Genomic DNA, 13,724 nt, shown 5'->3' with positions numbered 1-13,724 from the left:
CTTGCTCATAGATAAAACAAGGGATTTGACAATAACCCACACATCTTTATGTTCAATAAATGAGGACCTGTTGAAGTGAAGGTAGAACTTACACAAACATCTGTTCCACTTTATGGTGATTTGTGATAGTTTAGGTGCTCAAACTATTATTTTTCTGTTGACATGAACTGTATCTCTGCAACCAGTGACTCACAGGTCAAAATAATAATAAAAAAAGCTTGAATTCAGAATAAATGTACAAAACTAGAATTATTCAAACAGTGCAAAGCAATGCGATGAAACAGTTAAGATACTTGTTAATTTTAATCCATCCTATAATAGAGTCGTGGTGTTTAGTGTGAATTATCCAGTTAAAGTTAGTAAAGGCAAAAAAAGAAACGAGTCCTTTGGAAAGAAACTAGGTGATATGGCTCCATCTAGTGGCCAGATAATAGTAATGGAAGATAAGGAAAGACAAATAGACGCTCAATCACACAAGTCAGCTAAACTGCGTGTTTTGGAAGCTGAAGGAAGCTGGAGAGAACATACAAACTAATTTTAATTTTAAAGTAATTTTAAACATGGTTCTAGTTTTTGCCACAAGTGTTCAGAAGCCCAAATTTGAGTAACAAAGATTAAAGATTTCCTTTTGAAACAAACTAATAAATAATGACATGTGACACTCCACACTAAGAAAGTAGATTTCTTACACACATAATTATAAATTCAGTCCGAAGAGCAGATTTTATCAGTATATTTTAGCTTCACGTGTTTATGTGCAAGAATTTGCTTTCAGAGCTTGAATCGGTGCAATCAATATAATCAATGTACAACACATCAGTGGTGGATCATGGATCACCCACATATAGATTTGTTGGGTTTAACACCACAATCAGAGATAACCAATTGAAAAATCAATGTTCTCAGCATCTTGTTGAGATCAATCAATAAAATTACCTGCTGGTTGAAAAGTGAACATCCCACCATTGCTTGATTCATCTGTGACTATACCTATTTAAGACTAAAATGATGATCCATACATACTTCATGTTTTTGGTTTTTATACTATATATATATACATATATATATATATATATATATATATATATATATATATATATATATATATATATATATATATATATATATATACATATATATATATATATATATATATATATATATATATACATATATATATATTTATTTTCTCTCATGACAGGAATACAAAGAGGTGGCTAATTTAAGAATAATATAAATTCTTGTGAAACTGATGAACACATTTGATCCCAAAAAAGACAAATCACAAACACCAAAAATAAAATAATAAAAGAGTCTGGATTCAGAAGATGGAAATACCAACCATTTATTTTCTACTTTTTTGACTACAGAAATGTTAAGACATTTGAACACTGAAATAAAAAAATTAAAAAAAAAAGCTGGATGACCTCATCACTTCATCAATTGCTTGTCAGTTTTCACCTTTTTTTTTTCATTTGCTTAGCAATCACAACAGATGATATTGCACGGCACTGAGAAAGCAGTAGCAAAGCCTTGGAAACAGTAATGACAAATCAAGTCATGAGACATGGAGTTATACCTCTGAGAGTAATCGCAACAGTATTGCCTCTATGGCACACATGTGCGTGTACACACGCACACATGCATGCGCATACATGCACACACACAGACACACTTACACACACACACACACACACGCACACACACTGAAAGCTGGAAAAGCATCAAAAGGCAAGAGGGACGACAAAAGAAATAGCTCAGGGCAGGCAAAAGCGATGAAATTTTGCTTGTTTAAAATGCAAATGTGAGATGAACTACGACGATAATCTATTCCTGAATATCTGTGAAAACAAATATGCTTGTTTATCAAAACCCTTCAAGCATATTTGTATATAATAGCTGGAGAACACCCCTCTATGGGCAAGAAACCAGTTCCCCAGTGTAAGAGATCCAGATGATTGTCGTAGGCGCTGCGTTACTGTTGAGACTTGTAGCTGAGCTACTCCTTATATGGGAACTCCTTAGGGACAAAACAGAAATGTGGGTAAAATGAATCCACAGTGCGACATCTGTTCATTCTTTAATGCAGGCCTTTAGAGCTTGGAATAAAATTTCTTTCTGTGACATACTGACTGCATAATGTGCTGATGTGATCTGTCATGGATAATTTGGTAGTGACTTTCAGTCCTTGGAGGCACTGTGCTATCTGCATGACAGAGAGGGATCAATACTAACTGTAAAACCTCCAACAACCAGAAAAATCATATGAAGATGAGTAATAATGGAGTAAAGATGGAAGTAACACACACACATATGCCCATACGTTCTCATGCACAGGAAAAGACAGGAGCGATTCAGGTGATTGCTCCTACAGACACTCACTGATTCCTTGGAAAGGTTCTTTGCAGTTTTATTAGACTTTGCTCATGGTCATTACACGAGTACGTACCAAAAGAACAGATACTAGATGGAGTGAGGCGGCAGTGCTACGGCAATAAAAACAGACCCAGCTCCGTGGCACAGCCCCTGGCAGACCTGCTGCCCAGCCTACACTCCATCTCACTCTGTATATGAGACAGCAAAGTGAGCGGGACTTGCAGCCCTCAATTCAAATGCTTCAGATTGTACATTGAACAGGAGACTCCCAACATGGTAGAGTAAGCTCATCTACATAGCCCTACGCCGTCTACATTCTATACCCGTGCGAATGGCAAGTCAAAAACTCAACAGGTCTACCTCACAAATGCCAGTGCTTTTCAACTTTGTACATTTTTTTTTTTTACCCCCCATTTTTGGTTTGTTTTAAAAATCTTTGGATGTGCAGTAATACCCATAAAACAGCTGTTCTTAAAAAGTCAGAAAGAATAGAAAAAACGCTCACATGTACACACTGCTTCTGCCAGCTGCTTAACAAAGTAGCTCCTGTATAACTTTGTCTGCACTGGCAAATCAACTGTCTGGGTTCCTTGCAGTATTTAAAACACACATTGAAATGCCGGCAAGGATTTAGCTGAAGAAGAATACAGACTACGCCTTTGTTATACCTAAGCGTGGGGAAAAAAAGGCTGTAACATAAGACTGTATTTTTTTTTGTTTTGATTTTTGTTTTTTTTCAAAAGCTACTATATACAAATCTAGAATTTCTACAAATGCATAAATTAAAGCAGTGGTTAACCATTACAAAAATGCAGTCAAATTAAAATCACAACACAGAAGTAGAGAAAGTGGAAAATAGGAACACAACATCACAGCAGTTGGTTTTACCCTGTAAAAGCAATAGTCTGCCATCATGATCCTGGCATAACCCAATATCTGATAAAAAATACGCTTCTCCCTCCATCCCCTAAGTTTCATACATCAACCCTGAAACTTGTCTTCCGTGACTGAACAGAGCAAAAAAAAAACACAAAAAAACAACAACTCCAAAAGAGATAATCATACAGCTTTCTGAAGCAACAACAACAGTAACCACGCAAGTGGAGTTCTGCCTTACTCACAGATAGACGTCTCAATGCAGAACTCAAAGGAATTATTACTATGAGGTATTCAGAGACATTGGTAAAGACATGCACGGCCACAGTGCTGGACCTTTCTACACACAGCAGAGAGACAAGGGAAGTTGGGGAAAGGAGGGATGGAGGGGGTGAAAAGGGGAGAAACAAAGACCTTTGGTTTAATCTGTAGAACGGGACAACAGAACTTCCTTTGGTATGTTTTCATTGCATGGTTGCGCCGGCGAAAGCACCACGGTGTGATTAATAAGAAAAACCTTTTCCATTTTTCTCCAGTAGTGGCCCTTCTACAGGCTGAGGTATTCACAGAGTCAAAGGTGAGAGGTCAACAGCGGTTTAACACTTTGGTTCAAGCAAGGCACTCGTCCTGGGAGTTTTAGAAAGATTGCAACATGTCTGTTTTCTGCTTTTCTGCTACTTTCAGGAACATGTCTGCCTATAGTTGAGTCAACACTTCTGCCCATGGCTGTGTCAGTTTGTCTATGCTATGTAAAGATGTCTGACCTGGTGATTATATATCATTTATAGATACACACAAGGAGGCAGGGGAGAGTGTATTCATCAAATCACAGAAATTATATGTAAATGAGTAAAAGAAAACCCTTAAAACATTCCTATTGTAACAATGTGACCTTTTGCTTTATTACGTCGGACTTGTTTGTTAATAAAGATTTGAATTTCCACACTAGCATCGCTCACAAGCACCATGATTATGTTGTTGGCGAGTTTCCTGCACATCCTCCGGCAACCTGCACGGCAACTTGTGTGTATCTATTGCAAGATCAGCGTATTTCCCTATAGCTACATCAGCATGACTACCTATGGAGCTGTGATCAGAGAACAGATGAAGCAAGAGCACGCATAGCCGTGGAGCATGGGTTGAGTGCAGGTGAAGGGGGAGAAGGTGGTAGAAGAGAGAGAGAGAGGCAATGGGGGAGGGGACACAAACAACATCCTTCAACTCCACTCACAGAGGCCGTGCAATGAAAAAATTCTTTGGTTATCTTTGGTATCTTCAAAGTGATAGAAATCACATATGGAACTTGAGTGAGGTAGCATCTTTGGTTCACACTATAAAACATCAGCAGGACTCCACACAATTTGTCTCTTGTTGTCTTTTTGGTTGTTTCTTTCCGAGATGAAGAAGAAGCTCTTTATTGCTTCTCCTTCAGCACTTGTTCTTTTAAACGTACAGCTGGTAACCCTAACCACGTGGAAGATGGATGGTGGGGAGCCAGCTCAGTAGAGTTAATGTTACACCGTCTTGATCTGGCCCTGTGTAGTGCTTTCCCCCCTTGTGCTGAAATGCATAGCTTACGAGGAGAGCGGAGGCGGGTGTGGGAGGGAGGGATTGGCAACAGGCAGGATGGGCGCTCTTGAATTTCAGGTGATGAGCTGACATCGCTATATAAGTGCCTCGAAGTGATTCAATCAGTGACATCATTCCCCCCGACCCAACATCTCAGATGATGGGGATTGGATTGTTATTATCGGAGGGGTGACAGTTTGTCCTCATAAATCTAAAACATCAGAAGCCGTCTCCCTCACAGTGTCAACAGCACACAGGGCGCTAGGGCGTGTCTGACAGCTGTTAGCTATAGGTGCTGGTATTAGAACACATCATCTGTTGGCAGAATCTAAACATGCTTACAGGAGCAGATGCATGACTAATGATTTATCTTTCACAGGAACATTGACAGAGAAGATTTGTTGACGAGAAGCTGGAAATTTAGTTTTGATTCAAGAAAACATTGGAATCACAAAACCTAATGTTCAGGGTTGAGGAGTAACATTCACTTCATTCTGGATCCTAACCCACAATGTCAGGGAAATAATGGAGGAAATGAGGTAAGAACACTCTTGAGATGATCAAATATAAAATATATTCTTTGGTAGACTTCATAGCAGGTTCTTAAGTGGTATGATTTCTAAAGAGAGGCTTCAGGGTGGAGAAGGCTTTAAATTTTCTTTTCTTTTGTTTCAATAAGTCGATGTTTCAGCATGTTGGAAGAAAGCACTACCGTGTGGGTTGAGGTTTGTGGTTTGGTTTAGGGGTTGGGATTGTAGTTCTGGGTTAGCAATCTACACATGGGCATATCCCTGTCTGCCTGGAATGTGTGATAGAAATACAGACAGCTGGAGAGGCAGACAGTCCGTCGCCATTGATCCAAACAAGGTCGCTCAACAATCCACTTGACTCCTGTAGGATTTCTTTTTGTCTATATATTTGATTGGCTAATCCCACTGGAGCTCAACATTCTGGCTGAAGATTAGACTGCCAATAGGCTGATTAAACCTCCATTTAGTAACCCATCATTAAAACCAACCAATCAGATTAAGGATACGGATGGTGAATGATGGACTGATACTGGGCAGGGAGGTGTGGGGTGGTGTAGTAAAGCTATAGACCAGTGACAGTAAGCATGTGTGTGTGTGTGTGTGTGTGTGTGTGTGTGTGTGTGTGTGTGTGTGTGTGTGTGTGTGTGTGTGTTGAGTGTCAGAGAGAGAGAGAGAGAGAGAGAGATAGTAATAACAGCAATATGTTACACATTAAAGTGTTGCTGAAACAAACATTTCAAAGCAGGTCAAACAAGAAGTCTTTGGTTTGTTTTTTCATCTTTGGATACTATAAATATCAATATAGTACAGGTTTAAGGGCAAAATGTTGCTTAAAGGTCTTTTTTAAGTTTCTCTTTGTTTCTCTTAAGTTTTAAAGCTTTTCCACCGAGGTTGAGTCAGTCCATGTGTTGGTCCTATCAGTCTGTCCTCAGGCTTTGGTGCAGGCGTTGGGCCCAGAGTTGACCGAGTGACCGGAGCCGTCGTCCACCCACTTATCTAGGCTACGGCGGCGTGCGTTCATAAAGAAGTTGCTGACTGTGGCCAGTTCTAGGCCCAGCTGCTGGGCGATGGTGACCTGCAGCTCTTTGGATGGACGCTTATTCTCCTTGAAAATGGCATGAAGCGTCCGCCGCTGCACATCTGTGAACACCAGCCTGGGCTTCTTGGACATGTTTCCCCGCTCACTTCTGCCATGGTCTTGTTCTTTACGCTTACACGCTGTGGAGAGTTCAGGAGAGATAAAAAATAAAAATAAACTTGTTGTGAAAGCATAAATTGGTTTTACAATCTCCTGTCTAACAGAAAGGCAATCAAGGATTAATTTAACATAGAAGTCTGCTTAATTTTTACATAAAATGTCCCTGAAACAAACCTTTATAGAAGATATCTATGTCTGATATTTAGTATTTTCATATAACAACCAAAAATCACCACAATCTACAGATTGTGTTGGTAAAAAAGTTTATTTCATTTTTAAAAAATTGACAATTACAACAAGCTATTTGATGTTTTTTATTTTATTTTATTTTAGAGCGCCACATTTAAATGTATTTGTCAAATATTACTGTTGTAACAATATTGTCTATGAAATGTAGAAAATTGTTAAACATTGAATTAAATGACTTAACAATTTAATACCACATTAAATTTCACAATGCTCCTGGAATTTTGCCAGTGAAGGAAATGTTTCACCACCAGAGCTACTTTCAAACAGCCATTCTGCTTTCCAACCTGTGAAAAAACAACAGCTGTGTATTCCTATGAGGCATCTAAACATTTAATCAACTGACTTGTACACCAGGTCAACTCCCCTTTGTTTTAAATTGTGTTAAATAGGCCTGATCATTATTTAATATATTGAAAGAAAATCAAACTACAGTACATTGGGCTTTTTCTGCCTCAGAGCAGAGACCGTTCGGACGGGTTTTGAGCGGACAAACTGCAGCGGGGGGACAAGGAGCGCTGTCCGTGGTGCTGATGTCAATGGCATCACTGGAGCCAACGACTACAAACCATCTAACACTGAAGGGAAGACCTTCACCATCCTGTGGACAGCATATGAAACACATCCTCACTTGATTTCTTTGATATTTCATTTCATTTTTAAAACAACAACAACAACAACAACAACAACAACAACAACAACAACAACAACAACAACAACCCTACCACTACTGCCAAAATCGAAGCGCATGCGTGGACAAAGACCAGGAGGGGGCAGACGTGGGCTGATGGAGAAAATCCCACATGGACCCCACTGGGGAAATTAGTGGACAGCGTTTTTTTCCAAACCACAAAGCAATTCCTAAATAGGGCTGATTAATTTTTGCAAAATGCACTGAGTGAATAAAACCATTAATTATAGGAAACGCCAAATCACAGTGATGTAAAAGATAACAAGTCAAGTGAACTAAAGAGATTCCTAATATGAAACCAAATGTCGAAAATATTGTCAGAGGGAACTTTTTAATTTTTATATTTATTTTTTAACAGTATGATCAATTTTGTTTCATTCAAATTGCCAAAACTGGGCCTCTGGGTCACTTTGGTTTTGACGTCATAATTTCTCTTGTATTTTGTTGTAATATTTACATAGAAAAACAAGTTCAATTGGGTAGAAATTGCAATAAACAGAAGAATCCAATCAAAACGACTGAGTCAATCCCATCTTGTCACCCCCCCCCCCCTGTGCCTGATGAGCGCTGGAGGCCGAGGGAGCAGCGCCCAGTGCGCATGACCATAACCCAGTGTGTAATAGCGGAGTTGAGCAGCCCGGTGTCTCCAGTGCTGGTAAATATTAACAGACAGACGGGGCTCCTGGTGTAAAGGCGGCCATAAATCAGCTGAAGCGAAGGCCACTCAGACAGCAGGAGACACCATGAAGCGCTCCAGTCCCGCCATAGGTACTCGAGCAAAGAGCAGCTTTCCCAGGACCGGGGAGGAGGTGGTGGTGGGGTGGGGTGGGGGGGTTTAACAACAGCCTCATTATCACGCTAATCACACACACCTACACACACATACACACTGCTGCTGCCCTCGGCTAATCATTACAAACACGCAGATAACTCCACACTCAAACAGACTGCACACAGTGGGCCACTGACACGGGGTAACTACGAGCCTGGGTTTCATAATCTCACAGGGCGCACAGGAGAACAACAAACAGACCCCTGTGTTAACATACTGCAAACATTCAACTGGAAAACCGACTCACTGACTTTTCTAAAGAGAACATGGATCCAAGTTAACTGTATGATGGAGGTCAGTGTCAGTCTGAAATATGTAAACACCAGGAGAAGACACCAACATTTAAGACTGTCCCCACATGACATTTATTTACAACATGGTCTTTTATTTCTCAACTCTTATTATTTCTGATTTAAAGCATACAATAGAATTAATGTCTATCCTATCTTATTCTATTCTATTCTATTCTATTCTATTCTATTCTCATATTTAGATCGGTAATTGATTACGCGTGAAAAAGAGAAAAGGCCCGAGATTAATTTCAGAAGGCTAAAATCAATAAGAAAATCACATCTACCACAGGACACGATCACATAGCTGGCCTCCTTCACCTGGGAGCGAATCAGTCGATAAACGAGCTTTCAGCGTCATCGCACCAAAATAATTCAGCTTTAAATAGTAAAAAAAAAAAAAAATTCTCCAAACTACATTTAGAAAAAAACAACAAAACAAATAACAAAAAAAAAAATTGAGACAACAACAGCAATATATATATATATATATATATATATATATATATATATATATATATATATATATATATATATATATATATATATATATATAAACTGTTTTAGGATGACTCTCACGTGGACAGTCGCAAACATTCACTACCCACTCTTGGTGAGGCGCCTTCCGCCTCAGAGCAGCAGCAGCTCGACTTTTGAAGAAGTCAGAATAACCCACTGTGGTTCAATAATCAGTCCAGAAAATGTTACAGATCCACTGGACGTCATTCAACGATTTAGGCCTCGTTGCACTCCCTATAATTGACTCTGCTTTCCTCGGGGACAAATTAAACAGACATCTATCAGTTAATTAGTGAATCCAGCGTCACTGGTGGTATTGTGAAAACCTAAGCTCTATTCTATTCTATTCTATTCTATTCTATTCTATTCTATTCTATTCTATTCTATTCTATTCTATTCTGAAATTAATTTCACTAAAGTGAGAGACAGTATCCGTTTCACAGAACCAATACTGTAATGCATGGCTTCAACTTTATAGACATTTAACTTTAGTACATGAGAACACACTTCTCCCTCGCTGCACACATCAAAGACAGCACCAGAAAAAGCCTGATCGGCTGCTTCTACACCATAATAAACACATTCTTAACGATTTCTGGGCGAGGGATCAGCTTACGCACACAGCTCGGAGGTCGATATTTTGAGGTAAAATGACATGAACACTTGTTTCACACAACCCTAAAATCTGTGTTAGGATCTTACAGAGATGCGCACTGGTATCAGGCCACACGTTTGACGCAGGAGCACCGTGTTGACGAGGGACTTGACAACTTCAGTGTCTTTACAGGGGCTGTCATGGCGTACATCTATCAATTAGGAGCATTTTTTAACAGGAAAAAGGCTCGGTATAGTTCATCAGCACGTTTGGTTTCTGGAGGCATGATGTGTCATCATTTCTATAGATCAACCACCATCATTCTAGACAGAACATTTGTCCTAAATGTTACTTGAAACTTGAATTACAAATATAGCTGGAAAGCTTTTATAAATCCTTTTTTTTTTTTTTTGCTCCAACCCCCATTGCCCCATTTTTAAATATGGATAGGTAACATTCAGAGCAAATGATTCTGCACTTGTTTTTTTTTGTTGTTTTTTTTTACAACACATTCAGAAGAGAAAAAACAAAAAAATGGGCTTTACCAAGGCTCCGCTCACCTGCGAGCCTGAGCGCACTCATGCGTTGGAACTCAGGCTCCTGCAGCCATTTCCACATTCGGCGGAAGGTCTCTCTGCCAGACTTCAGCTTGGACCAGGGTTTGGGGTTTCTCAGCAGATCCGAAAGGGTCCCCTGGGACCTGCAGAGGACCCGCTGGGCAAAGATGGCCTGAGGGATGCTGTAGCGCTTCAACTCCGTGGTGATCCTCTGCGCCACCTCTTTGGTATTCACCTCCTCCATCTGGCCTCCAGAAACGCCACCTCCCGGACCGCCGCCCCCCTGCTGCCCGGGCCCGGATGCCTGCTCCCGACTGTTTCCCAGCCCTTGGCCGTGGCCCTGCGCGCCAAGGTGAGCGTGCGGGTGGTGGTGGAGGCCGTTGATTTGCACCATGCCCGCTGAGGAGCTCATGTGCTGCTCCGAGTGTCTGCCGAGCATCGCCGGGTGGTGCGCCTCAAATCCGCTCGGGGTGAGCATCTTCTCACCGGGTATGGCGGCACCCGGGTGAGCGTAAGGAGGGATTCCGGCTTGGTTGGTGTGAATGCTGGCCAGACCGGAGCCAGACAGCGGGGAGAGGCTCTGTCCCATGCAGGGATCCTTATGATGATAAGCGGGGTACAAGCTGTTCATAGGCGCCAGACTCCGGTCCTCCCGCATTAACGTGAAGCTGCCGCTGACGCTCCCGGGGAGTCTTTGAGGATGAGGGTGAGGATGGTGGGGATGATGGTGGTGATGGTGATGCGGGGCAAACTTGTCGGATACAGTGGAGATGGGAGGTAAGGGCTGCAGGGGGGTCAGGGTGGTGTAAGTGCTGCTTGCACTCATACCAGGGGGGGCTTCACACATACTGATGGCTGGATGCAGGTGTCCGGGATGATAGTCTCCGCTGTCCAGCAGGGTCGCCATGCCCATAGCGCGATGGCTCAGACCCCGGGGGTTCGGGCGGGAATGTGGACTGTGGCCACTCAGCAGTTCACCGTGACCGGTCACAGACTCATGGCTCACTCCGTGCAGGTCGCCAATATTCTCCATCGACAGTGCGTTCATGATCCGGGTAGCGCTGGTGACAAACCATCTATCTGACCTACCGAAGCAAGTTGGTGTCCATGAAGTTCACAGGTCCAGTACAGTTCGGATTTCTTTTTGTTCTTATTTTTCTTTCAGCAGCCTCGTTTGCTTTTGCCTTCTGTCTGTCCTAATATTCACCGAGAACAGTGGATCTCTCTCCCCCCCCCCCTCCTACCTCTGGCGCTTACTTTGCAGAATGGAAATTCCTTTTTCGAATCCTTTGTTTTTAGATATATTTTTTTTTCCTATTTAAATTTTTTTTTTTTTTTTTTTAAATTTTCTTCTCTTTATGATTCAAGCCCCCCCGCCGCCAACCAGCTGTCCTTGCGCTCCGGTTGGGTGCCGCGCCATCTCTCTTGTTGTGTGTGTTCAGCCCCTCTTCCACCGCAGCACAGACCCTGGTCTGCACATGCGCACTGCGCGCACCCCGCTCCTGCCATACGCTCTCCCTCTCTCTCGCTCTCTCCCTGGGTCTCTCTCTCAACAACACAAAGCCACTCCCACCGCCTTCTTCCTCTGACGTCACGATCTTATTAAGGACGAGATGCATCAAAGCACCTGCTTAATGCTGAGCTGTTCAGCGACCTTTAGCTTTTGATTGGGATACTATCAATGAAAGCCGAATTTGTGCTTAAATCATCACGTATATACCAACGCAAATGTGCTGGAAACAGTTCATAATGTTGTCTTGTTAAGAGCTGCTTAAAAAAAAAAAAGTAAATTCATTAGGACTCTAATGAGCTCAGTCCTCCTTAAATTATTAAGCGCAAATGAAGTAAACTTCCGGGTTCATTTGGAGTTGATTTTTAACTCGGGAGTTCTGGCATTCAAAACATTAGATTCTCCAATGCAAAGACAACAGAGACCAGAAAACGACCACGACCCCCCCGCCCCCCCCCCCATAACCTCTCTGCCAAATATGTGGCGGTTTAACCAAACGAGGAAGATTTGTCTTTTGATAGAAGAAGATGAGCAGATGTGGCTTTTGTTCAACCATTAGGCTTAACGAACCAAGCCCCAGCATTACGTGCGCGCACACACGCACGCACGCATGCGCGCGCACGCACACGCGCACACACACATTGTTCACATTCATTCAAGTTTATTTCCCTTTAGACAAATTATAAAATTGTCACAGGTCACTCAAATACTTGTAAAATAAAACAACACGTGTGATTTCTTGACACAACGGAATATTTATTTTTTCTCTGCAGATATTTCTAAGCCATACAAAGTCTACACTGTCAAAAACACAAACAAAGCACCTTCAAAGAAATTAAAAAGCAATGGAAGAAATGACATGCTGAGGCAGAACAGGGCTGATTGTGGTGCGTTATGACACATTAAACCTGCAACCGGATAAATGTTGGCCCCTACTTGTGTGTCAGGGGGGGTTTGGCCTAATAGAGCGGTAGAGCAGGGCGTCCTCAGTCCGCCGAGGTGACAGATTGCAGCGGTCAGTGTCCTGCTGGACCCCCTGCTGAATGAGGGACATGTCAAAGGTGACGCTTCAAGACTCCCAAAGCCAACATCTGCGGGGGGACAGATTAACCTTTCAGACTTTTCCGTGTCCAAGACCTGCTAGGGGCCCCGCATCTGTCAGGGTCCCCACAATAGACCCAGCGCTCGGTTGACTGAGTTGAACAAAAGAAAAGAAGAAAAGAGAAGAAGTTAAACTGTCTCTAATGGGAAGTCAATGTCAACGGCGTGTGTGTGACGTGTGTCGAGACAAAGGGACACTAATTCCTTGAAGTGTGGCTGTCCAACCGTGTGGGACATAATGGACTTGGGAGTCAGACAAACAGGGCTGACAACAGGGAAACAAAAACACTGGAGAGTTACGCACAAATCCATTTTAGATGGTGTAATTTGCTCCCAAAATTGTCAATTTAATTTCACTGGGATTAAATCTGGATTATTCGTGGTTAGGACTGCATTAAAATTGAACATATTATATATATATATATATATATATATATATATATATAATTAAAACTCGTCGTCGAACCAACTTTTTGATACACAGTACATTATACAATTAATTCTGTTTGTGTCGCTGCATGCCCGAGTGGACTCGGAGAACGGCGGCTGTAAAGGACAGGGTTTGGCCTTACATGGCAGCAAACCTCATCTACACATTCTCATACGGATCGATAGACTCCTGCCACGTCTCAACAACCAGAGCTCTGTGTTGATGCACGTTGGCTCCCTGTACCCCCACTGTACCGAAATACAGGCCTGGGCCCAGGACCCGACCACATTTATTTGGGACCCGTTTTTTTGTGTGTTTTTTTTTCTCTTTCTCTCTCAAAAGGATGCATTTCACGCAGGATTCAATCAAATTGTTTTAAAAAAGAAACACAAAGAAATGTAGGC

At 41.9% G+C, this 13,724-nt stretch overlaps 1 protein-coding gene across 2 annotated transcripts; it reads right to left on the bottom strand.

Annotated features, from left to right (window-relative positions):
• Positions 1-1,335: 1,335 nt before the first annotated feature.
• onecut1 (one cut homeobox 1) lies at positions 1,336-12,016 on the bottom strand. 2 transcript variants are annotated; one of them, XM_068323105.1, is made up of 2 exons: positions 10,268-12,016; positions 1,336-6,569 (listed from the first exon to the last, which is right to left on the bottom strand). In XM_068323105.1, the coding sequence occupies exons 1-2, from the start codon at positions 11,325-11,327 to the stop codon at positions 6,280-6,282; spliced, it is 1,350 nt and encodes a 449-aa protein (XP_068179206.1). In that variant the 5' UTR covers positions 11,328-12,016; the 3' UTR covers positions 1,336-6,279. The 2 variants fall into 2 exon arrangements, with proteins under 2 accessions (XP_068179206.1, XP_068179214.1); XM_068323113.1 differs by having other exon boundaries at positions 10,283-12,016.
• Positions 12,017-13,724: the final 1,708 nt, after the last annotated feature.

The sequence above is a fragment of the Antennarius striatus genome, chromosome 1, assembly GCF_040054535.1.
Source record: "Antennarius striatus isolate MH-2024 chromosome 1, ASM4005453v1, whole genome shotgun sequence".
Classification (NCBI taxonomy): domain Eukaryota; kingdom Metazoa; phylum Chordata; class Actinopteri; order Lophiiformes; family Antennariidae; genus Antennarius; species Antennarius striatus.
This window is presented reverse-complemented; position numbering and strand designations above follow the sequence as displayed.